This window comes from Phoenix dactylifera, chromosome 14, assembly GCF_009389715.1.
Source record: "Phoenix dactylifera cultivar Barhee BC4 chromosome 14, palm_55x_up_171113_PBpolish2nd_filt_p, whole genome shotgun sequence".
Lineage (NCBI taxonomy): Eukaryota > Viridiplantae > Streptophyta > Magnoliopsida > Arecales > Arecaceae > Phoenix > Phoenix dactylifera.
The window spans coordinates 7,913,375-7,939,505 of record NC_052405.1 but is presented as its reverse complement, the minus strand read 5'-3'; the positions used below and the strand labels follow the sequence as shown (position 1 = coordinate 7,939,505).

The window sequence follows — 26,131 nt, the reverse complement described above, 5'->3', positions numbered from 1 at the left end:
TATCTTCTCGCTTAATCTTGTTCTATTCGGTTTTAAGATCCGCTTAATCTAGGAACTAATTCGATAGATCACGGCTATTATTCGCCTTTCTCTTTCTTAATGCCAACTCCATCGCTCGCTTCCTCTGTGTTTCCGATCTAAGTAAACAAACCAATCCGAGAGAGCGCGAGAGAGATTTGGGAGCGAGAGAGAGGGGATTCTAGCTGCTTTGATTTCCAGGAGGAGGAGTAGAGCGGCGAGGTATCGAGCGGGCGATGAGTCGACCCTATGGCTGATCGTAGGGAATGGAAGGCGTGAGGGGCGGCGGCGGAGGAGGTCGGAAGGTAACGCGAGATGGCGCCGCCGGGGGTGCCGCCTGGGAGAAGTTGGGTGGATGCATACAGGGGCATGTCAGCGGACAACATCAAGGGTTTGGTGCTTGCTTTGTCGTCCAGTTTCTTCATAGGTGCTAGCTTCATCGTCAAGAAGAAGGGTTTGAAGAAGGCTGGGTCTTCCGGGGTTAGGGCAGGTGCGGATGGATATCTCTTTCGTTGCTATTCTTCGTTTCTTGGATCATAAAAGGGATTACTTGATGATTTTTGTAAAATTTTTTTTATCTTTTTCGAAATTTTGGAGTCTTTTATTGTTTCTACGGCGCTGCTTGTGCGAAAGATCTAATCTTTGGATGATGGATGGCAATCAAATTTCCTAGTCTGCTTTGTTTTGCCTAAGATGGTTTAGGATCATTGCGAAATTTATTTAATAAGATTATTTGAAGCGACTAGGAAAATTTTGGGGGAAAAGATTCGCGTGGAATTCCAGGGAGATATGTGGATCAAAATTTTGCAGTCTTTGCATAATAGTTTTGCTGAATTTGATCATATGTATTTAGGGCTTAATACAAGCTTACACAGGAATGCCGTAGGGAGATATGGTACTTGCCAAGAATTATTAATGTCCTTGCTAAATTGTATAGACGGTGTGGGGTGGATCAAGAAATATGCTTGTCGTTACTTCCTAAGAAATATCCTTTCTCGGCACTAAAATACAGTAGAACAGACATGTGACTCTTCGTTTCCATATATAGGCATCTTCTAATGAATCCCCATTATTCATGTACTATCAAAAAATAATTTGATTTGTATAGCTTCAAAAAAGGAAAGTAATTAATTTTATAATATATTCTAAGAAAGTAACTTTTTAACCGCGGCAGCAATTGGTTGAAATCAGGTGTTGGATCTTTTCATATACGGACTTGAAGAAAGATCTGAAATCCAAATGATGTAACTGTATATAGTAAATTAAAGCTTATGCAGCAAGAACTTAATTCTGTTAATGGGTGCTATACACGTTTTCTGAAAATTTGTCATAGCAAACAATAAACATGTTAGGCACCCCACCATTATCTCAGATCAGGGTTTGCTATATGCTGGGGCGAGCCTGTGAATAAGAATTTGACTTTAAGCTGCAAGCAGCTTACTTCGGACCGATATGTGCTTTGATCTCAGGCCATGAATCAAAATCAGTACGTACTACTCCATACCAAGCATACCATACCACATTAGTACTAAACGGAGACTCGGTATGGGAGATATGTTGAGTCTCAGCATGCCGAAAAGATGCATGTACCGAACATGTTGACACTATACCAACATGGTACTAGTATGGGATCCAGTACCAAGATTGCAAATCTTTTATCAAATTCTCTTCCATTGACATAGCATATGAGTGTGCATGAATACACCTTTATATGTCAAGCATGTGTGCAGTCAATATAATCAAACCATAATAATATTGCACACTGCAATGTACCCTAGTGTCCTTTATTTGTGAAATTTCAGCAAGCAGAGAAATCAAAAAAAGAATTCAAAAGGAATAGGAGAAACTGATCTTGTGCTTTAGGATCATTAGTTTACATAATAGTTAGAACATTGAATGTGATGAAGTAGAAAGATGTGAAAGAAAGAGAACAGTGGATGATCTTGTCTGAACTCATCAATACCTTATATGTTAAATTAAAGCAGGCATTTCTACCAAAAAAAATGAAAGCAGACATGAGTTTGCAGTTCAGGTTGCTCAAGTCAGTCTGATATTTGCTGGTTTAATGTGTGACAGCTGGTACACCTCAAATCACAGATTTTTGTGATATTGATAGATGAGGAATGTAACAACTGTCAGAAATCTAGGGAGTGAGATGACAAATGAATGTTATTAGTGACGATTGGAGCCACATCCATAACGCTTCAAATGAAGAAAATGCTACTTATATAGAATCAAACAATCACAATTCATCCATTAAGTATAAAGTGTCCATTCTTCAGATACTAAGGTTCCTATGCAACAGAGAACACTGGAAAATTTTCATCTTCTGTTTAATGGATTTTCCAGATATCAATATCGCCTGGTCTGCACCATCAGTAGTCTACTGGTCAAGATGGGGCATATGAACAAATGGCAATCAATCTATAGCATTAGAATGAAAACACTTAATGAAGAGAATATTGGGTCTATGCATATATGCTTTTCTATTGGCACTTCAATCATTGCAAGATTGACCTTCCAGCATTTACTTTGACCATATTTTATTGCTTTTCCATTGGGACTTTAATCATCATGAGATTGACGTTCCAGCATTTACTTTGACCATATTTTATTGATTGCTTTTCTCAAGGTAATGTGACTTCGTAGTTCTTGCGAAACATGCTTTCATACCTATCCTCACTGGAAATATCTTACTGTTTTGATTTCACAACAGGAGCTGGAGGCTATTCATACTTATACGAGCCACTTTGGTGGACAGGCATGATTGCAAGTAAGATGACTTTATTTTTGGTGCAGATTGTGCCATACTATATTTTTCAAGTAGATTTCAAAGGTCATTTGGCACGGGCTATTTGTGTCATGTTATTTAGATGTACCTTGTTGTTCTTGTTTTCAATGAAGTTTTTGTTTAGCACATTAAGTATAGCTTAACTTTATTGTTTAACAATTACATGGGCTCATCACTGTCCTGGATAGTGGAAAACCATGTGCTTTGTGTTACTATTATTTGTGCTTATAATTTTCTTAGTGAGAACTTACAAAGGTGTATTGGATTCATGTGCACGAGCTTCTCTTTTCCTTTCCCTTTTCACCTTCCGCCTTGCCAAGACTTTGTAAACAATTTTTCTAGATGGTGAAAGCGCACAGAAAGATATGAGTTAGGTGGTCTAAGTAGAAGAATAGTCTTTTGTGGTCCTATATACCTTCTTCTGAGGCCTAGCTGTGAGTATTATTCAAATACTTGATGAGTCCAGTAAGATGCATTTGTACCATAGTAGTCCATAAATGGGAACACTAAATGCTATATTTTCTGGTTGCTTCACTTTTTATCAACATATTACTCGAGCTTTGGCCTAGTAGATAACTGTGTTATATAGGTTGCATGTAACTCCCATGTTTGGGGAACTTCCTCTTTGTTGTTGTTGATAACTAGATGCTAACATGTGTGTGCTGATGAACAGTGATTGTTGGAGAAATTGCTAATTTTGCAGCTTATGCGTTTGCTCCAGCTATTCTAGTCACTCCTCTTGGTGCACTTAGCATAATCATAAGGTCTGATCCAGAGTCTAGAATCACATTTCATCTGCATTTTTCTTACATATTTACTTTTTGATACAATAGTCTTCTTTCTTGCAGTGCTGCTCTTGCACATATTATATTACGGGAGAGGCTACATATTTTTGGCATTCTTGGCTGCATACTTTGTGTTGTTGGATCAATCACAATTGTTCTCCATGCTCCACAGGAGCGTGAGATTGATTCTGTGAAGGAAGTTTGGGATCTTGCTACTGAACCAGGTAAGGCTGTTTTTCAGATTATTTGATGGAGAGCCATCAAGCTTGACATGTATTGAAGTTTACTGAACTTTTTTGTGCATTTACCAAATAATCACATTTCATTGTTTTAAGATTCTTTTCTCTATTAGATACTTGAAAAACAAGCTAACCATTTTTTAAAAAAAATTGTTTGCAGCTTTTCTATGCTATGCAACTATAGTTATTGCAGCAGCATTCGTAATTATATTTCATTTCATCCCTAAGTATGGGCAGACACATGTTCTGGCATACCTTGGTGTTTGCTCTCTCGTAGGTTCCTTATCGGTATGTAATGGTCTACGTAAGGCATTCACCTTTAGTTCACTTTTATGTTTGTCTTGGGGAGTTGACAGTGGTAATGGTCATACAGTAGTCTATGCTCTAACAGGTCATGGCTGTCAAAGCTCTTGGAATTGCTCTGAAGTTGACATTTTCAGGAATGAACCAATTAATATATCCCCAAACATGGGCCTTCACTATAATGGTAGCTATTTGTGTGGTTACCCAGATGAACTATTTAAATAAGGTAATGCCTCTCTTTTATTTCTTTTGTAAATTTGATTTCTTTAAAAACTGATATCTTTTGCGTTCACAAATTTTGGAACACCACAAAATTGATTCTCAAGATATAAACAGTTTTCTAGTTTATATTAGTTTGCAATATTGCTGTGGAGTTGATATTTGTTATCTTACAAACGAATGGCCGCATTACCTCTTACATTAGCAACAATCAAACACATTAGATAACAAACATATATAAGACTCAAACTCTTCTTTAAATCTTTACAAGAGAAGGCTTATAAAGTCCATAATACACACAACTAGAAAAGAGGTAATATATGAAAAAAATGTAAGGGAAGAGTAACTTGAAATAATTAAAAGCTTGGAATTTCTTGAAGCACTAACAGGAATTTTTATCTTATTCTGTGTACTATCGGGTTACTGAGCTCATATTTAGTTGTTTCAGGCTTTAGCTTATCATTTAATACCCATTTTGTAGGCCAACTTTGTTGTAAGAACCATTTAAGTGGCCCCCTCTTTAGTGGTGTATTAGATTTTTGCGCACTCAAGGTGGATTCCCTAATTAGTTAGCAAGATGAAGGGTCCTGGTTGTACAATCACTTCCTTCTTTCTGTCCCACCTTCTTTTTTTTTGCCTTATTTTCTTCAGAGTGTATATGTTTTATTAAAAAATTCTCCTTTTCATATTTATTTCGTCTATTAAATGTTTAGAGCTATTTGAAGTTTAAATTTATGGCCTTTGTCTTAGGTCTGATCTCAAGACTGCTGGAAACAGGATCAGATCTTGAGTGTCAACATTCATTATTATAAGTAGTCTTAGATAACTGGTAAGGTCATTGACTAAAAAATGTCATTCCTGTTGAACTGTAAATAAATGACCATTCAGGACACCATAAGGAGATGAGACTACATTTTCTATAATCTGTTGTGCGAAAAGAGTGCATGTGCGCACATTTGTATTTTCAGAAGATGATACTAAAACTCATTCAAGTTTAAAAGAAATAGGTCATAAGCTTTATTATTGAAATTTAGCTTTTATTTACAACATGGACTCGGTTAATGCCACACAGCAAAGAAGGATAGGTCAGCTTTTGGTATAGATGATTATATTATTGCTTTTAAAATGTTTGATCAGTACATATAGTAAGAGAAAGAAATCCCATGGATGAGTTTGCCCTCTGACGAAATAAACTAACTCATTTAAATAAAACTATTTGTAAAGTCCACAACTTTAGCTAGCTAGGACGAGCATTTTTAGCATAACCTATTAAGTAGACGGAATGAGTTGGAAACTATTTCCATTGGAGTTATGTACTGTTCTCCATTTGCAAAGATTTGGGAAGAACTGTGGCATAAAGTGTTGCATTCACCTTGTGCCTACCTCTTCATTCAAGTTCCCATAAGAATTACCCAAAAGAGATATGGCATGTTAAGTGATTCTCTCTGTACAACAGTTCATTCAAACCTGTGTCCTGTAAATATAATCACAGAATTCTTATATTCAACTCAAACAGTACTATGCTTTTAAAAATTACATCATCTAAATCAATTTCGGATATCTTCTTTTATGTACTTTCTCGTAATCAATTTCTGTTCTGGTTTAATTTTAATAATAATATGTAAATTCTAAAGAAATAGTGAATACTTTACAATGCATGGTGTGATCATGCTTGATATAATAATCTTAATGTATATCTACGCGAATTTGTATACATGCCATCATATCATATGTATGAATAATGGAAGAGTTTCAAAGCCACTGTAACGGCTATAATGATGGTTTATTCTTAAGACTTAATCTGCATCTAGCAATATCATATTTGTGTGGATAACATACTAGCTATCTTGGAGAAATTTTTTTGGGTATGCATTATCTTTTAAGTTCAGTATTGCTTTATCCTTTTCTACTGAAATTCTATGGCTAAAGTCAATTTCAGCTTCTTATTTAGAAACATTCCACTTGTATGTTTAGAGGTCATGATGAGGTTTGTTGCTAATCATAAAGATTTAAGGTTATCTTGAAGAAAGTCATTTTCAAGTGAAAAATAATCACACAGAGAGAGATGGCTATGGCTAATTGATATCATGCAAAGGTTTTTATGCTTGTTTCATGTCTCTGACTGTTGGGAGCTTCTCAATCAGTAAGATAAAGAATTTGTGCATTGTTTGCAGGCACTTGATACGTTTAATACAGCAGTTGTGTCGCCAATATATTATGTGATGTTTACATCATTAACTATTTTGGCTAGTGTGATCATGTTCAAGGTAATAACTGGCCTCTAACGCAATGGATTATTTGCTTTGAATGCATTATTAATGAAATGGTGTTATATATGTATTTATGCTTCAGGTTCATTCAGTTTCTTGCATTTGTTAATTGAAATGTTCACTTGTCCAATGGGCTTTTTGAATTTTTCACCCAGTTGATGGACCTTTGTTCTTTGCTTACTGTTTAACAAATTTATTCATATTGGCTTTTTGTCATTTGGTTGGTTTTGGCATATTTGGCAAAAACTTATATGCTATTCTTTGAGTGTAAAGCACAAATAGAATACCATAATCTACACTCTTGCTATAAAAAAGATTATTGCCAATTGGTTGGACTTTGGTGACATGTTATAGGCATGGACATTGTTATTATTGTTATACTGGTCCTCAATCAAGTACCCCTTTCCTGCTGTTATTTGTGTTCCAATGAGAAAATGGTACCCAGGATGGTGCCACTATGCTAGTTCACTCATGCACTAGGATGTACCGACTGCTCCAGTTGGTACTGACAGGGAGCAGGCATTAGCTAGCGGGGTCACCTAGTACCAGCCAGGACAGCTAGTTTTCTCTCATGGAAAAAAAAAGAGAACCAATGTTGGCTTTCTTTTGTCTTGTTGGTCCATATGAGGGAGCTTGCAGAGGAAAAGAGAAAGAGAAGGAAAGGAAGGAGAGTAAGGGAGAGGAGGTACGTAGATTTGATCTCCTCTCGCTCATGATTTTCTTGATCATAATATGATTAATAATGATAAGTGATGTTCCATCTATATTTCTCAGTAATTTTGAAATTTTATTCAAATCACGGGTGCTGGAACCAGTACTGGCACCATTAATCCAACAATTGGGTCGAAAAGCCTATTTAAGGACCTTAAAACTTGTAAAAGTTCATTAAAAGTTAATTTAAAACAATAAAACCCTAAACAAAAAAAAGGGGATTGGAGTTGTCTCAGGAAAGTACTGGGATGCCAGCACATCCTGAGTGTTGTGGCTGGTGCATCCCGGTACCTTACTGACCTGAGACTAGACTGTGATGGGTGCCGTTATCGGTTCTTGAATTGTTGTCCTTAATTTTCTTTGGACATACTTGAAAGAAAGGGCTGCTAGGATCCATATTGATATTTGTAGTCTTGGGATAACTGAGGTTTATATTTACATATTAGTGTATAAAGGTACTCTTTTGGCTATAAGGGCCTTGTCAAGTCAGACTTTCGGGTCCTTCTATGAGGTTCTGAACTTAGTGGAGCGTGAACTTGCATACTAATTAATTCTAGTCTCATTAATATTTTTGGTCATAAGTAATGAAACTGATTAGTTGATGCGCCTAAAAACTATGGATTTTGTAGGCTAAATCCTTTTCTTATAGAAGTTCTAATGGCTAATTAACTTTGACTGTCTTCTCTACATGTATTTGCTCATGTTCCAATATTAGTTTCCTTTGCATTTTAGTGATTCATGCTTTTGGTCTTATTATTACATAGTTGGTAGAAACATCCTACTTGGGCATTATATCTCCTTGAAATTCTCTCTATGCCTCTCTGGCTTCTCTTCCTAGCATATTCTTCTATTGAACACTTCCAGTGTAACTTCACCTTGTTCATCTAGCTGTTGCTTTATCTGTCCAACTCAATTTTTCTTATTCTACCATTCTAGTTTATTCTCATAACTCTTTTTCAATTAAGTGCTAGCATGTGATATTTATTTGGCAATTGGCACCGCTAGCTCCTTTCTGACCCTAACCTGTAACCTGCTGTCGAAACGCATGCCATATATTTGAAGTGGAATTTGCAGCCCTTTTAACTTTTTGAGTGAATTTTTTTATTGGTTTCCTTTTGACAGCAGTCTATATGTAAAAACATTATTGATTATTCTATCAGGCTTGTATGTCTCTTTGTTAAATGGCATGTTTTCTAGTTTCATGCAAAACATGGGCTCTCAGCCCACTCATTATTTTCTCAAAATCCTCAAAAGAATAAGGGAAGAAAGAATGAGGTTATTTAAGAGGTTTGATTCTTTTTGGCAAGGGATACAAAGTGTTAATTAAAAAGACTCGACAGCTTGGGCATCATTACTGTTGGAAGCAACTCAATTAATCAGATAGTTCTGCTGATATTTTTCAATGCTAGTTATGGAAATTCTTACTATTTGTCAAGATGTATATGTTGTTATTACATGTCAATTTCCACTAGCATCTCCGAATAAGGGGATTCTATTTTCTGATATTCTCTGGTAATTTATAATTATTTTTCCACCATCATTAGGTAGTCATCGGAGAATCTGTTAATCATAGACAACAGACAGTTTCTTCATCATTGTTGAGTTTTTGTTATTTGTTTTGAGTCATCTATAATCTGAGATACTCTGGTAAAGTATTCTCATTGTTTTCTAGTAATTCCAAAATGGGACAATCATTTTGGATTTATTTGTTCTCATCTTTTATCCTGTTGATCAGCTATCAATGCCCTCTATACTGCACTCTCCCTTCGGAGAAATTTGTCCTCAGACTTCATCTTAGTTTTCCGGGTGTAGATGGGTGTTCAGGGAAGCAGATATTTTAAAAACTTATAGGCTTAGGAAGTGGGTGTCGGTTTGAGTTTCAGGAGAGTTTCCCCAAGGGAGTTTGTTACCCTAGATAGAACATTTCTGCTTAGGATCTACCAGACTGAAAATGCCTAGAAGATATTAATTATATGTGTTGAAACTCTCCTCCCTATGTATTTACAGGGATTTATGGTACCAATATTGCTATACGCAAAAATGTTACTATGGGGCATATATATTGGAAAGAATCACATTTTTGATTGATGCATCTGAGAACATGTATGAATCAGGATTCAATAAGTTTGGATGCTTCTAAATGGTAGATCCTAGCAAAACACTGCATCACATCGCATCCATGAGAACCCTCTTTTTTTGTGCAACACTTGATTTTTAATTTCTAGCATTTCAATGTTTTAGATCATGATCCACGGTTTAATTCTCCAGTGGGGACTGCTCATCATTGACTTCTTTGACTCTTAGAGATTTAACAAGGAGTGTGTGGTTCAGCCATATGCATATACATATGCTTGCTAGCTAGCTAAGTTTAGGGGTGAAAATCTAGCATCGAGAATTAATCATTAAAAAAAAGGAAAGAAAATGTCACAATATATTATTTTCTAGATTTTTGGAGAAGTTATTCTTAGGCTCTGGAGGAGTGAGTTATGTGGCATTGGGCTTAAGTAGGATGGATACTATCACACGGCTAAATGCTCTACGGAACCATAACCTTAGACAAGTCCAAATTTATGGGTTCTAAGATCAAGTTGAGTGGGCAGAACTCTGAGAATAACTTTAAGATACACTTTGTGTCCCAGTTCATGCGTATCATGTAGCTGAACTTGAGGGGTTTAGCAGACAGGCAATTGAGTTTCTTGTTCTATACTTGTTTGTCATGCCAGAATGTTAGATGCGACGGTATTCCTTCAGTGATTCTCTTAAAATATGACTAGATTAAAATGCATCGTTTTATCCTTTAAATTTACAGGATTGGGATCGGCAAAATCCAACACAAATTGTTACAGAGATGTGTGGCTTTGTGACAATTCTCTCTGGGACATTTCTCCTTCACAGGACGAAGGACATGGTTGATGGTATGTCTTTTGTATATATTTGGGCATCACAGCAGACCACTTGTTTCAAACTGATTCAAGATCGTTATTTTCTGTGCTCTAGCAGGTGGAACAACATCTCTTTCTATGCGACTCCCAAAGCATGCCGATGAGGATGGCCTTACACCTGAGGGCATCCCGCTGAAGCGGCAGGAATCGTTGCGATCACCATGATGTATTCATTGCTGTGATCTCTGATCTCCACCAAATTTCCACACTTGGGGCAGCTCATCTGTCACCCTGCATGTAGGAGAAGTCCTATACTCTTTTTGCAGTTTTGAAGAAAGTGGTATATTTGGATACCCTACTGAAGCATTAGGTATTCACCCCTTCTGGGAGAGAAATTGGTGCATATCTATGCGGATAACAGCAGTTATAGTCTTGAATGTTTTTAGCTTCATTTGCCAGGAAGCCCACTGTCTTAATCTTTGGTTTGGCGACACTCTTAGATACCAAAACATTCTATGCTTTAACGGTGGTGCCTCAATTTTTAGCATTGTCCTCATTCTGGGACCCAAAGTTTGTGCTGGCCTATGCTTAAACTGACCAATTGTCTTGAAAACATTAGATTAGAGGGTGGTCCTTACATGGTTCAGGGGACCGTTGAAAAATAGGTTTTTTTTGAAAAAAATCATTATTCAATTTCTTTTTTCTTTGTTCCACAAAAAATTGAAAGCAATAACCATTCTTTTTTGGCAAGATGTTTTCTGTCAGAATTCCTCACAATCATATCAACTCATGAGAATGTTCACCACAACACGAGGCTTATCTTTTAGAACAAACTATCTAATGTTGTTTGTAGGTTAGTCTAGTTACACCGTAAATGAAGTTCCACTTTGACGTGATGTTTGATGTATCTTCTATAGTCATAGTGTATTTTCTTTAACCCTGTAACCCACCTCTTCTATCATATATGTAACGAGGGACTACTTGAACCTGGTAAACTTGAAGGCAGTAAGGAGACTGAGAGCGAAAATAGTTGGCTAGCTCGGTGCGTTAGAAGCTAGCCATTTTTGAATTCCTTGTATTTGTCCATATTTTGACATTTGAAAGGCAGCGTTGAGGTTCAAATTAACTACTTTTCTTTAAGGCATGCATTACGAGGTGGATCAAGTATAGCTTCCAAGATTTTTGGAGAACAGTTCAAAGGAAAACCACTTCAATATAATTCTTAAGCTGGTTAGTAAGTGTGCAGCATTTTTCATGTTTGGTCATTCTATTGCACCTAGCATTATAAACTGCTGAAAAAATGCATAGAAAACACTCTGACCTGCACATAAGAAAGCAAGATTGCTTATTTGGCTTGATAATGCCTAGTAACGGTGAATTATCATTGTTTTTTAATACTAATCCAACATTTTCTAATATAATCCTAGTGGCGAAATCTTTTCAGCGTATCCACGGAGATAGGGATCTAGTATCTGGCATTTTCTTTATTTTTCACTTTATTCAGACATCTTTGAATCACTGCAACAACCGTGCAACAACCGAGATTTAAAACAATGAAGCCACCCCAAAAAAAGCAGTAATTATAACTGTAAAAGTAGTATTAGAATTTTTTTCTTCTTAAACAGTCTTTGGGCCTGTAGTGAGATCATAAGCTTCTTATTTCCAGTCGTAATAACTTTGATGAATAGAGGAAATTTAGGAAATACTTTAGACAACTGATTGTCAGAAAGCACCAATTTTGTCAGAGAACTTAGTCTTCATTATTATGTTGGCCGGATTACTAACCACTTCCATTGCTTTGGTGAAGTCGATACTGGACCTATGAATGCTGCTTCCAGTTTTGAAACATCCACTTACAACTTGAGGAAGGTTCTCTGCTCGATGTAGACTAGACCTTCATCTTCCACCCGATAAGAGCATTCAGAAATGATTAACAGAGCAACCGCTGTGATCAGCCACATGCCAATGACAACACTGATGATAACTATAATAATGAGTAAAGTATTTCGTTTTCCTTTCATCGAGCCACATGCCAATGATAGGTTTTTACAGGATGTATGTAGTCATTTTCTGCTATTATGCCAAATTTATTCTCTTTAGCTGTAAACATTCACCCACAGTTAATGATTTGGAGATGTGGTACAGGAAGCAATGCAGCTGGAGCTTTCGATATCCTAAATATTCCATGCAAAAGAGCAAAATTGCTTCTTGGATTGTTACTATCTTTACATGTGAACATAACATATTTTTCATTTTTTATCTGAGGTTTCTGGCGTAATCCCAGTGCTGGAACCACCTCAATCTCTCAATGGAGTTTCCAAGGAAAGGACTGTTGGAGTGAAAAGCATGTCTCCTTGCATTTTGGCGGTTACTTGTCCCCTGGTTAAAGCACTTTTGGATAACTGCAGACGCTGAGACTGAAACAATGAAGCCTCCAACAAAAGCTAGAATCATAACAAGGACATAAGAAATTTTTATCTTAGTTTTAGTGCTAGTTGAAGTAGTCTTAGAGCTTGTATTTGAGATGAGATCCTTATTTCCAGTGGTTATGACTTGGACAAATGAACGAAATTTTGGAAGCACTCCAGAAAGCTGATTATTAGAGAGATTCAATACTGTCAGGCTTTGAATTTCGGTAAGAGAACTTGGAACTTCACCACTAAAACTATTGTCCGAGAGATCGAGAATCTCCAACAGAGATAAGTCACCAAGATAGGAAGGTATGGGTCCGCTGAAGAGGTTGCTGCTCAGATTCAGAGCTATCTTCAGGCTGTTTGGCATTCTCGGAACAGTTCCACTCAGACGGTTATTTCCTAATTGCAGTTCTATCAGAAAATCCAAGCTACTGATGCTACCAGGTATTGAACCATTGAATCCGTTGCTTTGCAAATTCAGAACTGAAAGCATCTTTAAGTTGGAAATTGCTGGAGGAATCTTACCATTGAGGAAGTTCCGGCTGAGATCGAGAGTGCTCAAATTCTGAAACGTCAAGAGTTCATCAGGTATTTCTCCACTCAGCTTGTTTTCTTGAAGCTTCAAGACCACTAGTTGTTTGAGGGAACCCAATTCCTTTGTCAAGGTCCCCTCCAACTGATTGGAAGCCAGATTCAACAGCATCAGATTCTTACAGTTCCCCAGCATAGATGAAATCTCTCCGTCCAATACATTGTCATTCAGCTCTAGATATGTCAAATTGGGCAGCTTCCCAATTGTTGATGGAATGCTTCCGTTGAGTGTGTTATTGCCAACTCGCAAACGATAGAGCCTTTGTGACAAATTCCAAGGTATGGGTCCTTGAAGGTGATTACCGGTCAGATCCACATACTCTAAACTCGGCGGCGAGAGGAGTTCCGGCGGGATCTCCCCGGTGAGACCATTGTAGCTGAGGTCCAAAGCACTCACATGAGTAGTAAGTTCACGAGGAATCGAACCAGTGAATTGGTTCTGGTGGGCAGCGAATCGAAACAGGGTCTTAATCCTTGCCAAACCACTTGGGATTCTCCCACCGAGAAGATTGGAAGAAAGGATGAGTTCTTTCAACTTGGAGAGCTTCTCGATCCCCTCCGCCGGAACAGACCCAGTTAGATTATTTTGACTGAGATCCAGCAATGTGAGGTTCTCATAACCAAAAATCAGAGCGGGGATTTCGCCGGTGAAGTGATTGCCGGAAAGATCCAAACTTTTCAGTCTGGTGAGATTTTCCAGCCCGTTATCCACGGCTCCGTATAAGGTATTAAAAGATAGATTCAAGGACCGCAAAGCCCCAAAGCCCGACAAACGGGGCAGAGGACCGTTCAAGCCATTGTAGCTGAGATTGAGGGACTCCAATCGGAAGAGCCCGCTGCAGTTGGAGAAGAAGGAGCCAGGGATGCTGGTGAGGAAGTTCTGAGAGAGGTCGAGGGACTTGAGGGAGTCTAGGCGGCAGAGGATGTCAAAGAAGCGGAGGACCAAGGAGGAGTTGGTGGCGGAGAGGCCGAGGCGGGACAAGGAGAGAAAGGTCACAACGGAGGAGGGCGCAGGGGAGCAGGTCACCCCAACCCAACGACAAGGGTCCGTGGTGGTGTTCCACAACCCATTAGTTTGAGACGTTGGGAGGCTCTTAGAGAGATTGGTCATGATAGCTCTCTGTTTTAGGACTAGTTGAAACGAACTGGCAGCCAAACCATAAACAAAGAAGGAGGAGAAACAGCACAAGAAGAGGAGGAATAAAGGAACGAAGAAAACATGAGCGTACCTCCCCATTTCTCCTGGCTTCGTTGCGACGGAAGAGCTTAAACTAGCTAGCTATCTTGCGAAGAAAGCTGTCACCACCTCGAGTGCAAATGTTTTTTTCTTTTTTTAAATCAGAAAACCTTTGTACTCGAAATGAAGAGTTCGCAGAGAGCCAAAAGCGCTCTCTTCAGTCCAAACAAAAATTATTTATGAGTAATATACGAAAGTTTGATAAAAAAATTATGAATAATTTTTTGGTCTTCTTTGAACCTCAAATTTTTTTCTACTCGAGTTAGAGTATCCGCCGGCCTTGTATCTTTCGTGCACCAAAGAAGAATTCATTTTCATTCACATAAATTTACCGTTGAATCATCCACCACACAGGTTTTAAAGCACTCTAAACTTCATCATCCATCTGCACAGATTGTAAAGTGACTAGTGGATGGTCTAATAATGAATTTGTCTGAAAAAACATGAATTTTTATTTTCTGTGAAAGAAATACTCCCAGCCGCGCTCCAAAAACACATTCAAAAACATTTTGGATGGGCAAAATAATATAATATGTTATGCAATATACTAAAATAAGAATATCATATTCATGTATTTAATAAAATTATACTATGTAATAATAGATTAATTTATAATAATAATTTTAATATTTTTATAAAAAATATTATATTATAATTATTAACTGATAATAGATATATTGTATAATGTTATTTTATTATATTATACTATACAATATTATATTACATTATATGTGATATATTATATTATACTTTATTAATATAATGATTCATTACAATGATAATTTTATTATATATAATAATTATTATTATTTATATTAAAAATATTTTTAATTTAGTTATCAAATGTATAATAATGTTTTATAATATTTTAAAAATATAGTTATCAAATAATAAATAATTTTTTGTTAAAAGTTTCACTAACAAAAGTTCTACTTTCACCAGCAATTTCAGGTAGAATTGAAGAATCGAAAGTAATGGATAGAGAAGCGGAAATTGTGTGGATTTTTCCCTTATGGCCAGAGTTGACCGATTTGATTGACTTGAGGTCTGCAAACTTTAATAATTCTGGGGATTTGAGACACAATATACTAAAATATGGACACAATATATCTATTTTCCCAGTCATGAATATGGACACAAGCAGGAAAGGTAGGGAAAATAGGGATTCTCGGGTTCCTAGACGTTCAGAATGGGCTGAAAGCTGCGTGGGGATTTGAGAGGCCGAGAGAGAAGCTTGACTGGGAGGCCTACAGAAGATGGAAAAGTAGGAAACATAGGGATGCTCGAGAGGTCTTTGTCCCTGAAGCGTCCTTCACTTGGCCCACATTTGAATGGACTTTTTGGGCCTGGAGTTTTGGATGCTGGTTTACCACAGATATTCTGGAACCAGTACACCACCCCTTTAGAGATGCTTGGAGTTTGAGTACCATAGAAGAGGATTGCTTTCTCTGTTCCCATTCTTGTCCTTTTGAATGATAAGTGGTAGGCAGGCCCAGTGCATCCCATATCTTTCTTGGTCGGACCAACCCAACCGGCGATTTTCGACAAGTCTCTCTTTTTTTTTTTGGGGAGCAGACAAAGAATAAAAAAACAAAATGCTTTCTAGACCGAAGGAAAACAAATGACTTTGACCAAGCAAGGGGCGGCCGTGCCCTGCGAAGATGGGGTCAGGAAGAGTTCCATGTACACTGTTCTGACCACAGACCCTGGAGAGTGGTTTTGATCTTGATTATGTCATCCATCATATTATTATTGTGGTTAGTAGTAAAGTCATGCGACAATAGATGTCATCCTGAAATTTGGGAAGTAGTGGCGGTCAATGCCTACAGCAAACGCATGGTGGAAGTGTATTATTTGTTTTCTAATTGAAATCTAGAGCTTGGAAGTTTTGGAAGGTTGTTTATTTGAGACTTAGAGGCTTTGGAAGTATATATATTTATATGCACACATATATATAGTTTTAGTATTTTGCACTAGAAAGATTATTTTCCCCAAAGACATGCATCAGGAACACACCCATGAACTAAATGCCATAAAAAATCTATCTACGAGGATTTCAGTTTTCTCCTAATTGAGCATCGATAATAAGATTCTCTTGAGAGAGTGGTTGTGAAGGGATCTCATATAGAATAGGGAAGGGATCTTAGTGGTGCTCATATATAGTTACTATTAATGCACACATTCCTGGGTGCATCACACTGGCTCATCGACTCTTCACCACAGCTCTATTCACCATAACAGAATCCCAAACCTTTCAAGTCTGAAACGTTCACATGCCTCTAACAAACCATAACGGGGTTCTGGTATTATAACAAACCCCAAACGGATACCGTTACAGTTTGTTAGGGAAATAGCTCTGCTCTAACACTCTTGTAAGAGGTTCTATATAAACTAGAGCAGATGATCAAATCTGTGTAATAAAGTTTCACCATTCCTCTTCACATCTTCTTCCTCCTTCTCTTCCTTCTCCCTCCTTCCTTAGAACTTCTACATGGTATCAGAGCAGAAGATCCGCCTCTATCTCTCAAACTTCTTCTCTTGATGGGAGCTCTATAATCGCCAATGTCAGCCCAGTCAATTGATCTGGAAGTCAGATTACCCATGGTCTCCCCGGGATCTGTTCATACTGAAGGCACTGCTGAAGGCAGTCATACCCAGGACGATCAAATTATTCCACCCAAACTGAAGTTTCTTCTCAATCAAATCCGATCCCTAGTACCAACTCCCCTTACATCGGATAACTTTCTCACATGGAGATCCCAAGTCACAAGAATTTTCAAAGCTGCTGGTTTTTTTGGTTTCCTTGATGGTTCCTCCACACATATTCCATCACCAAACACCCCAAACTCTTCAACATATGATACATGGGTTCTAACGGATCAATTCCGTGCCACTGCACTGAACTCCATTATTTCCCCTTCTATTCTTCCATATGTCATTAATCTAGATCATTATTATCAAATTTGGGCTGTTCTTGACTGCATATTTAAATTCTGCTACACGATCTCATATTATCCAACTCAAAAATGAGCTCCACAATGTCAGAAAATTAGATCTATCAATGTCTCAATACTTAAATGACATTCGCACCAAAGTTGATGCACTGAATGCTGCTGGCTCTAAGATAGATCCAGAAGATGTCATTCTCCATGTCCTCAATGGGCTCCCACCATCTTATGATTCATTTGCAACTGCAATCCGAACACGTCCCTCCCCAATCACTCTAGACGAACTCTATGCCCTCCTTTGCAGTGAAGAAATCATTCTAAGCAATAAGGAGAAACATGAGACAATATCTACACCCATACTTGCTCTCTCTGCAATTCAAGGAAGAGGTCGTGGTGGTAGATTTCCCACTGTACACAGAGGAGGAGGTCGTGCAAGACCACCCCAACGATCTGGACCATGGGTGTACCAAGGACGCAACAAAGAAGGCAAGTCCACCATTGAATGCCAAATATGTGGTAAGCGTGGACACTTAGCGCTTCAATGCTGGTATTGAATGGATACCAATTACTCCAGTAAGTATCAACAGCCAACTGGGCATCAGGCCTTCTTCACAACACCCTCCTCTACTTCGTCTTCAGGAGAATGGATTGTGGACAGTGGTGCCACAGCTCATCTAACACCAGATTTATCCACCTTACATCAACCGGCAACATATCCTGATACTGAGCAGGTAGCTGTGGGCAATGGTGCCTCAATTCCCATTCGACATTCTGGCATTGGTATTCTCCCTACTCCAGCTCACACATTTCATCTCTCTCAAATCCTTCATGTGCCACACATCTCTCACAATCTGTTATCTATTCACAAACTTGCATTAGATAACAATTGTGTTCTTATCTTTGACTCCAATGGCTGTATCATCAAGGACAAGAACACCAATCGGATTCTCTTTCAGGACCGCTGCACTGAAGGCTTATATAAAATTCCATTCACCTTCGTACAGCATCATACACCACCAACACTTTCATCCACAACATTTCTCTCAACGCTTCCTTCCTCCACCTCATGGCATCATCGTCTTGGTCATCCGGCTGCCTCCGTTATTTCCCAGATTGTCAAGCGCACTCCACTTCAAGGACTCACCAAGTCAGCTGCTGTTTGTTCATCTTGCTGCATGGCGAAAAGTCACAAACTCCCATTTCAATCTGCTGGCATCTCCTCCAAACAACCTCTAGATTTAGTACACTCGGAAATCTGGGGTCCTTCCCCTCAATCCTCTGTCACTGGTTTTCGCTACTATGTCTTGTTTGTAGATGATTTCTCCCGCTTCAGCTGGGTTTATCCACTTGTGTCTAATCAGATGTATTCCATTGCTTTGTACATTTAAGTCTTTAGTCGAAAATCAATTTACCACCTCTATCAAAGTGCTTAGATCTGATGGTGGAGGTGAATTTTTCAACAAACAATTTCAACAGCTCCTTACTTTCTCCGGCATCATTCACCAGATGTCATCACCCTACACCCCTGAGCAAAATGGGGTCGCTGAAAGGAAACATCGTCATATCCTTGAGGTGGTCCGAAGCTTACTCATTCATTCCTCCATTCCCACTAAATTTTGGGTAGAAGCCTTGCCAACTGCTGTTTTTCTTATCAATCGTCTACCCACCCCCTTGTTTAAGCACAAATCTCCCTATGAGCTGCTGTTTCACAAACTATCTGCCTACAATTTTCTTCGAACCTTTGGCTGCCAATGCTTTCTCTGGCTTCGGCCATACACAAGCAGCAAATTCTCACCACGATCCACGCCATGCATTTTCTTTGGCTACTCTCCTCACCATAAAGCATACATATGCTACAATCCCAACACTGGCAAAATACTCATCTCTCGTCATGTTACATTTAATAAGACTCATTTCCCATTCTCCCACACATTGCATTCAACTCCTCCCACCCCTTCTGCACTACCTCATTCTCTTCTAGTTCCTACTTCAATTCATTCCTATAACTTTCCCTCGGCAAAATCCCACACCACCAATCCATCAACAGGAACTAAACCACATGCTTCCTCCAGACCTTCTCCACTGCTCACTACTCCCCCCTCTTCGGCAACACCATACCTCACATCCACCAGACCTCCACCTACGCCAGCTTCTCCTGCTCCCCCACAACGACAACATCATATGATAACCAAACTCCAAACTGGTTCCTTAAAGCCAAAACATATCCTTTCTTTGCTCAGTCCAGTTACCAATACAGAACCTACATGCTTTAGCTCTACAAACAGCAATCCCCACTGGAGGGCTGCTATGTCACAAGAGTTCAACGCCTTGCTCGATCAAGATACATGGGAATTGGTTCCCAGGTCCCAGGATCAACATGTTCTTGGATGCAAAATGGACATATCAACTCAAATATAACTCTGATGGCTCTATTGCAAGACACAAAGCACGGCTAGTAGCTCAAGGGTTCAAACAACAATATGGCATTGATTACCTTGAAACCTTCAGTCCGATGGCTAAATTTCCGACCATTAGAGTTCTAATTGTTTTGACACTAACATCCAATTGGTCAGTACAGCAAATTGATGTGTCTAATGCATTTCTGCATGGCAAATTGGAAGAAACTGTCTACATGGAACAGCCTAGAGGATTTGTTGATTCCCTGCGGAGTGATCATGTATGCAAACTCAAGAAAGCCATCTATGGGCTGAAGCAAGCCCCTCGGTAGTAGTTTGCAACCTTCACCTCCTTTCTCATTCAACTAGGTTTTCAGTTCAGTACAGCTGACCCCTCACTCCTAATTTCTCATCAAAACAACGACGCCATCTATGTTCTAGTATATGTGGATGACATCTTCCTTGGTCCAAATCTCATCTCTTGGCATGCCAAGAAACAGCCCACGGTGGCAAAATCATCCACTGAAGCCGAGTATAGAGCCCTTGCTACCACAGCAACCGAGATGATATGGCTCCGTCGTCTTTTACATGATTTCAGGATCTCTGTTCCCACACCAACTGATCTCAGCTGTGACAACATCTCAGCTCTCACCTTGGCAACAAACCCAGTCTTCCACGCTCGCACCAAACATATCGAAGTTGACTATCACTTTGTGCGAGAGAAGGTTCAAACCAAGAAAATCCGTCTCGCCCACATCTCCACCCAAGATCAACCGACAGACATCTTTACGAAAGCTCTTCCCATCACCAGACACTCTCTACTTCGTTCTAAGCTTAGAGTCCTTCCCGCACTCTCAGCTTGAGGGGGGGGGGGTATTAATGCACACATTCCTAGGTGCATCACACTGGCTAATCGACTCTTCACCACAGCTCTATTCACCAGAACAGAATCCCAAAACCTTTCAAGTCTGAAACGTTCACATGCCTCTAACAAACCATAACAGAGTTCTGGTATTATAACAAACCCCAAACGGATACCGTTACAGTTTGTTAGGGAAACAACTCTGCTCTAACACTCTTGTAAGAGGCTCTATATAAACTAGAGCAGATGATCAGATATGTGTAATAAAGTTTCACCATTCCTCTTCACATCTTCTTCCTCCTTCTCTTCCTTCTCCCTCCTTCCTTTGAACTTCTACAGTTACAGGTATAAAGTTTTGGAGTTCAACAGATTCCCTGATTAGAAGATTCAACTAGGTGGAATTAGGCAGCACCAACTCACTATGCTTTCTGCTGTTTACATGATGAAACTGTGAATTACTCAATTATAGGGCTTGTTGGAAATACTTTGGATTCCTTGACTTCCAAAATTCTCTAGTCTTCTTGGGTAGTCAAATGTAAAATGTGCAGGAGATAATCACTTAAAGAAGAAACTTTGGTTGGCTTTGCAAAATTTGAACATCCATGTAGTAGATAATTCCCTTAACTACTCTATTCTTCTCGTTCATTTTCTGATTTTGCAGCTGATTCCTTTTCCTTACCTTAATGAATTACGGTTGAACTTTCCCAGCTCTTTACTTGTTTCCAAAAAAAAAAAAAAAAATCAACACGCTGAACCAAAACTTCTTGAATTAGTGCTCAACATTTTCTTTACAAGCTATGCAACATTTTCATTTTTTTCCCCTCCTTTTCTTTGAGGAAGGCAAGAAAAAGAAAGCCCCACCCAAATTTTAAGGAGACAAGTTATGTGACTTTGATTGGTGATAAAATCTCATCCTTATATATAGGTATCAAGGTGACTTTGTTGTGCTTTAGTCTTTTACTATCACCACCTTTCTCATTCTCAATATTAGAAGTAGGAATCCAAGCAACAACTTTAATTGAGACCGAAAATACTTGGCTAGCTTGGTGCGTTAGAAGCTTGCCTTTTTGAATTCCTTGTATTTGTCCATATTTTGAGATTTGAAAGGCAGCGTTGATGTTCAAACCAACTACTTTTCTTTAAAGCACGCATTATGAGGTGGATCAAATATAGTTTCCAAGATTTTTGGAGAGCAGTTCAAAAGAAAATCACTTCAATATAATTCTTGAGCCGGTTAATAAGTGTGCAGCATTTTTCATGTTTGATCATTCTATTGCACCTAGCATTCATAAACTGCTGAAAAAATGCATAGAAAACACTCCGACACGTACATAAGGAAGCAAGATTGCTTATTTGGCTTGTTAATGCCTAGTAGCGGTGAATTATCGTTTTTTTTAATACTAATCAAATATTTTCTAATATAATCCTAGTAGCGAAATCTTTTCAACGTATCCACAGAGATAGAGATCTAGTATCTAGCATCTTCTTTATTTTTCAATTGATTCAGGCATCTTTGAATCACTGCAACAACCGAGATTTAAAACAATGAAGCCACCCCCAAAAAAGCAGCAATTATAACTGTAAAAGTAGTATTAGAATTTTTTTCTTCTTAAACAGTGTCTTTGGGCATGCAAGTGAGATCATAAGCTTCGTATTTCTAGTTGTAATAACTTTGATGAATGGAGGAAATTTAGGAAGTACTTTAGAGAGCTGATTGTCAGAAAGCACCAATTCTGTCAGAGAACCTAGTCTTCATTATTATGTTGTCCGGATTACTAACCACTTCCATTGCTTTGGTGGAGTCGATGCAGGACCTCTGAATACTGCTTGCAGTTATGAAACATCCACTTACAACTTGAGGAAGGGTCTCTACTGGATGTAGACTACACCTTCATCTTCCACCCGATAAGAGCGTTTAGAAATGATTAACAGAACAACTACTGTGATCAGCCACATGCCAATGACAACACTAATGATAACCATAATTATGAGTAAAGTATTTGGTTTTCCTTTCACCGAGCCCCATGCCAATGACAGGTTTTTACAGGATGTATATAGTCATTTTCTGCTATTATGTGAAATTTATTCTCTTTAACTGGAAACATTCACCCACAGTTAATGATTTGGAAATGTGGTACGGGAAGCAATGCAGCTGGAGCTTTCCATACACTAAATATTCCAGGCAAAAGAGCAAAATTGCTTTTCTTGGATTGTTACTACCTTTACATGTGAACATATCATATTTTTTATTTCTTACCTGAGGTTTCTATCGCAATCCCAGTGCTGGAACCAGCTCAATCTCTCAATGGAGTTTCCAGGGAAAGGACTGTTGGAGTGGAAAGCATGTCTCCCTGTATTTTGGCGGTTACTTTTCCCCTGATTAAAGCACTTTAGCATAACTGTGTATGCTGAGACTGAAACAATGAAGCCTCCAACAAAAGCCAGAATCATAACAAAGACATGAGAAATTTTTATCTTAGTTTTAGTGCTAGTTGAAGTAGTGTTAGAGATGAGATCCTTATTTCCAGTGGCTATGACATGGACCAATGAACGAAATTTTGGAAGCAGTCCAGAAAGCTGATTATCAGAGAGATTCAATTCTATCAGGTTTTGCACTTCGGTAAGAGAATCTGGAACTTCACCACTAAAATTATTGTTCGAGAGATCGAGAATCTCCAACAGAGATAAGTCACCGAGATAGGAAGGTATGGGTCCGCTGAAGAGGTTGTTGCTGAGATTCAGAGCTATCTTTAGGCTGTTTGGCATTCTCGGAACAGTTCCGCTCAGACGGTTATTTCCTAACTGCAGTTCTATCAGAAAATCCAAGCTACCGATGCTACCAGGTATTGAACCATAGAATCTATTGCTTTGTAAATTTAGAACTGAAAGCATCTTTAAGTTGGAAATTGCTGGAGGTATCTCACCATTGAGGAAGTTCCGGCTGAGATCGAGAGTGCTCAAATTCTGAAACTTCAAGAGTTCATCAGGTATTTCTCCAATAAGCTTGTTGTTTTGAAGCTTCAAGACCACCAGTTGTTCGAGGTAACCCAATTCCTTTGTCAAAGTCCCCTGCAACTGATTGGAAGCCAGATTCAACAGCATCAGATTCTTACAGTTCCCAAGCATAGATGAAATCTCTCCGTCCAATACATTGTCATTCAGCTCTAGATATGTCAAATTGGGAAGCTTCCCAATTGTTGATGGAATGCTTCCGTTGAGCGTGTTATTGCCAAGTCGCAAACGATAGAGCCTTTGTGACAAATTCCAAGGTATGGGTCCTTGAAGGTGATTACCGGTCAGATCCACATACTCTAAACTCGGCGGCGCGAGGAGTTCCGGCGGGATCTCCCCGGTGAGACCATTGTAGCTGAGGTCCAAAGCACTCACATGAGTAGTAAGTTCTCGAGGAATCGAACCAGTGAATTGGTTCTGGTGGACAGCGAATCGAAACAGGGTCTTAATCCTTGCCAAACCACTTGGGATTCTCCCACCGAGAAGATTGGAAGAAAGGAGGAGTTCTTTCAACTTGGAGAGCTTCTCGATCCCCTTTGGAACAGACCCAGTTAGATTATTTTGACTGAGATCCAGCAATGTGAGGTTCTCATAACCAAAAATCAGAGTGGGGATTTCGCCGGTGAAGTGATTGCCGGAAAGATCCAAACTTTTCAGTCTGGTGAGCTTTTCCAGCCCGTTATCCACGGCTCCGTATAAGGTATTAAAAGATAGATTCAAGGACTGCAAAGCCCCAAAGCCCGAGAAACGAGGCAGAGGACCGTTCAAGCCATTGTTGCTGAGGTTGAGGGACTCCAATCCGGAGAGCCCGCTGCAGTTGGAGAAGAAGGAGCCAGGGATGCTGGTGAGGGAGTTATCAGAGAGGTCGAGGGACTTGAGGGAGTCTAGGCGGCAGAGGATGTCAAAGAAGCGGGCGACCAAGGAGGAGGTGGTGGCGGAGAGGCCGCGGCCGGACAAGGAGAGAGAGGTCACAACGGAGGAGGGCGCAGGGCCGGAACAGGTCACCCCAACCCAACGGCAAGGGTCCGTGGTGTTGTTCCACAACCCATTAGTTTGAGACGTTGGGAGGCTCTTAGAGAGATTGGTCATGATAGCTCTCTGTCTTGGGAGTAGTTGGAACGAAGTGGCAGCCAAACCATAAACAAAGAAGGAGGAGAAACAGCACAAGAAGAGGAGGAATAAAGGAACGAAGAAGACATGAGCGTACCTCCCCATTTCTCCTGGCTTCGTTGCGACGGAAGAGCTTAAGCTAACTTGCTATCTTGCGAAGAAAGCTGACACCACCTCGAGTGCAAATGTTTTTTTTCTTTTTTAAATCAGAAAATCTTTGCACTCGAAATGAAGAGTTCGCAGAGACAAGAACACAGACTATACCGAGAGAGAGCGCGTACGAATGAACGAAAGAAGAGCGAAAGGAGGATTGTGCAGATATTGAGGAGACTATGGAGCATGTTTTGCCGTAGTGCCCTAGGGCCCGAGACATATGGAGGAGGTCACCGATACAGTTACCGGCCTCGGTGATGCTGGTGCAGGATCTGATCCATCTGCTGAGAGTTTCCATGCGGCATCCCAGATCTGTTGAGGCAGGGATCTGTGTAGCGTACCTGTCCTACCATATATGGTTGGACAGGAATACTGGTATATTTGAGGGGAGGAGGGCGCCTCCGAGGTTGGTGGTAGACCGGGCGCTGCTGCTTGCGAGGGAGGTTGTTGGGGCGACTTCGGTAGTCACTTCTGGGCTGGTCAGGGATATCTGGGGTGTTCACCACGCTGTTTCAGCGCCACGGTTTGCCATTGTTTCTTGGGCACCCCCACCCCCTGGCTATCTCAAGGTGAACTTTGATGGGAGTAGGTCGATAGATGGCTTGTGCGGAGGGGTCGGTTTTGTGGTCAGGGACCATTGTGGCAGGATGGTAGCAGCAGGAGGACGGCGTACGCCTGGATTTACTGTGGTTGGTGCAGAGCTACAGGCAGCCTGGGAGGGCTTATCCTTTGCGAGGCAGTTAGCCGGGGCCGAGCGGGTGTACCTCGAGGGTGATTCATCGGTGGTCATTGATCTGATTCGGGGTGTGGATCGGTTTGGGGATGGCCATCCCCTCATTCGAGAGACCCGTAGGATGGCTCAGATGATGGCTGATTTTCAGGCAGCACACGTGTTTAGGGAGGCGAACCGGGCAGCAGATTGGGTCGCCTCCTTTGTCGCTCGGCACTCAGGTGCTTTTTTGTAGACGACCCTTCACAGTTGTACCTTTTACTCTCCCGTGACTTGGAGGGCTGTACTCACGTTCGTACTATATGATATGAGTAGCCGTTTTTACAAAAAAAAAAAAAAAAAAAAAAAAAAAAAGAAAAAAAGAAAAAAGAAAAGAAGAAGAGGGAAAGGCAGATTCTAGAAGCGCTCTCTTGAATTCAAAAAAAAAAATTATTTATGAGTAATATACGAATGTCTGATA

At 39.6% G+C, this 26,131-nt stretch overlaps 3 protein-coding genes across 4 annotated transcripts; 1 reads left to right on the top strand and 2 right to left on the bottom strand.

The window, feature by feature from the left end:
- On the top strand, positions 1–10,774 carry LOC103707494 (probable magnesium transporter NIPA4). 2 transcript variants are annotated; one of them, XM_008792003.3, is made up of 9 exons: positions 1–508; positions 2,735–2,791; positions 3,483–3,573; positions 3,658–3,818; positions 3,994–4,121; positions 4,225–4,362; positions 6,530–6,622; positions 10,146–10,251; positions 10,334–10,774. In XM_008792003.3, exons 1-9 carry the CDS (start codon positions 334–336, stop codon positions 10,441–10,443), a joined length of 1,059 nt encoding a protein of 352 aa, XP_008790225.2. In that variant the 5' UTR covers positions 1–333; the 3' UTR covers positions 10,444–10,774. The 2 variants fall into 2 exon arrangements, with proteins under 2 accessions (XP_008790225.2, XP_008790226.2); XM_008792004.4 differs by having other exon boundaries at positions 4–508; positions 10,337–10,774.
- A 1,700-nt stretch (positions 10,775–12,474) lies between these two features.
- LOC103707547 (leucine-rich repeat receptor-like serine/threonine-protein kinase At1g17230) lies at positions 12,475–14,460 on the bottom strand. Its single transcript, XM_008792078.2, has one exon. It carries the CDS (start codon positions 14,458–14,460, stop codon positions 12,475–12,477), a length of 1,986 nt encoding a protein of 661 aa, XP_008790300.2.
- A 7,665-nt stretch (positions 14,461–22,125) lies between these two features.
- On the bottom strand, positions 22,126–25,093 carry LOC120113031 (leucine-rich repeat receptor-like serine/threonine-protein kinase At1g17230). Its single transcript, XM_039133518.1, has one exon. The coding sequence runs from the start codon at positions 24,891–24,893 to the stop codon at positions 22,920–22,922; it is 1,974 nt and encodes a 657-aa protein (XP_038989446.1). The 5' UTR covers positions 24,894–25,093; the 3' UTR covers positions 22,126–22,919.
- Between the last annotated feature and the right edge of the window lie 1,038 nt (positions 25,094–26,131).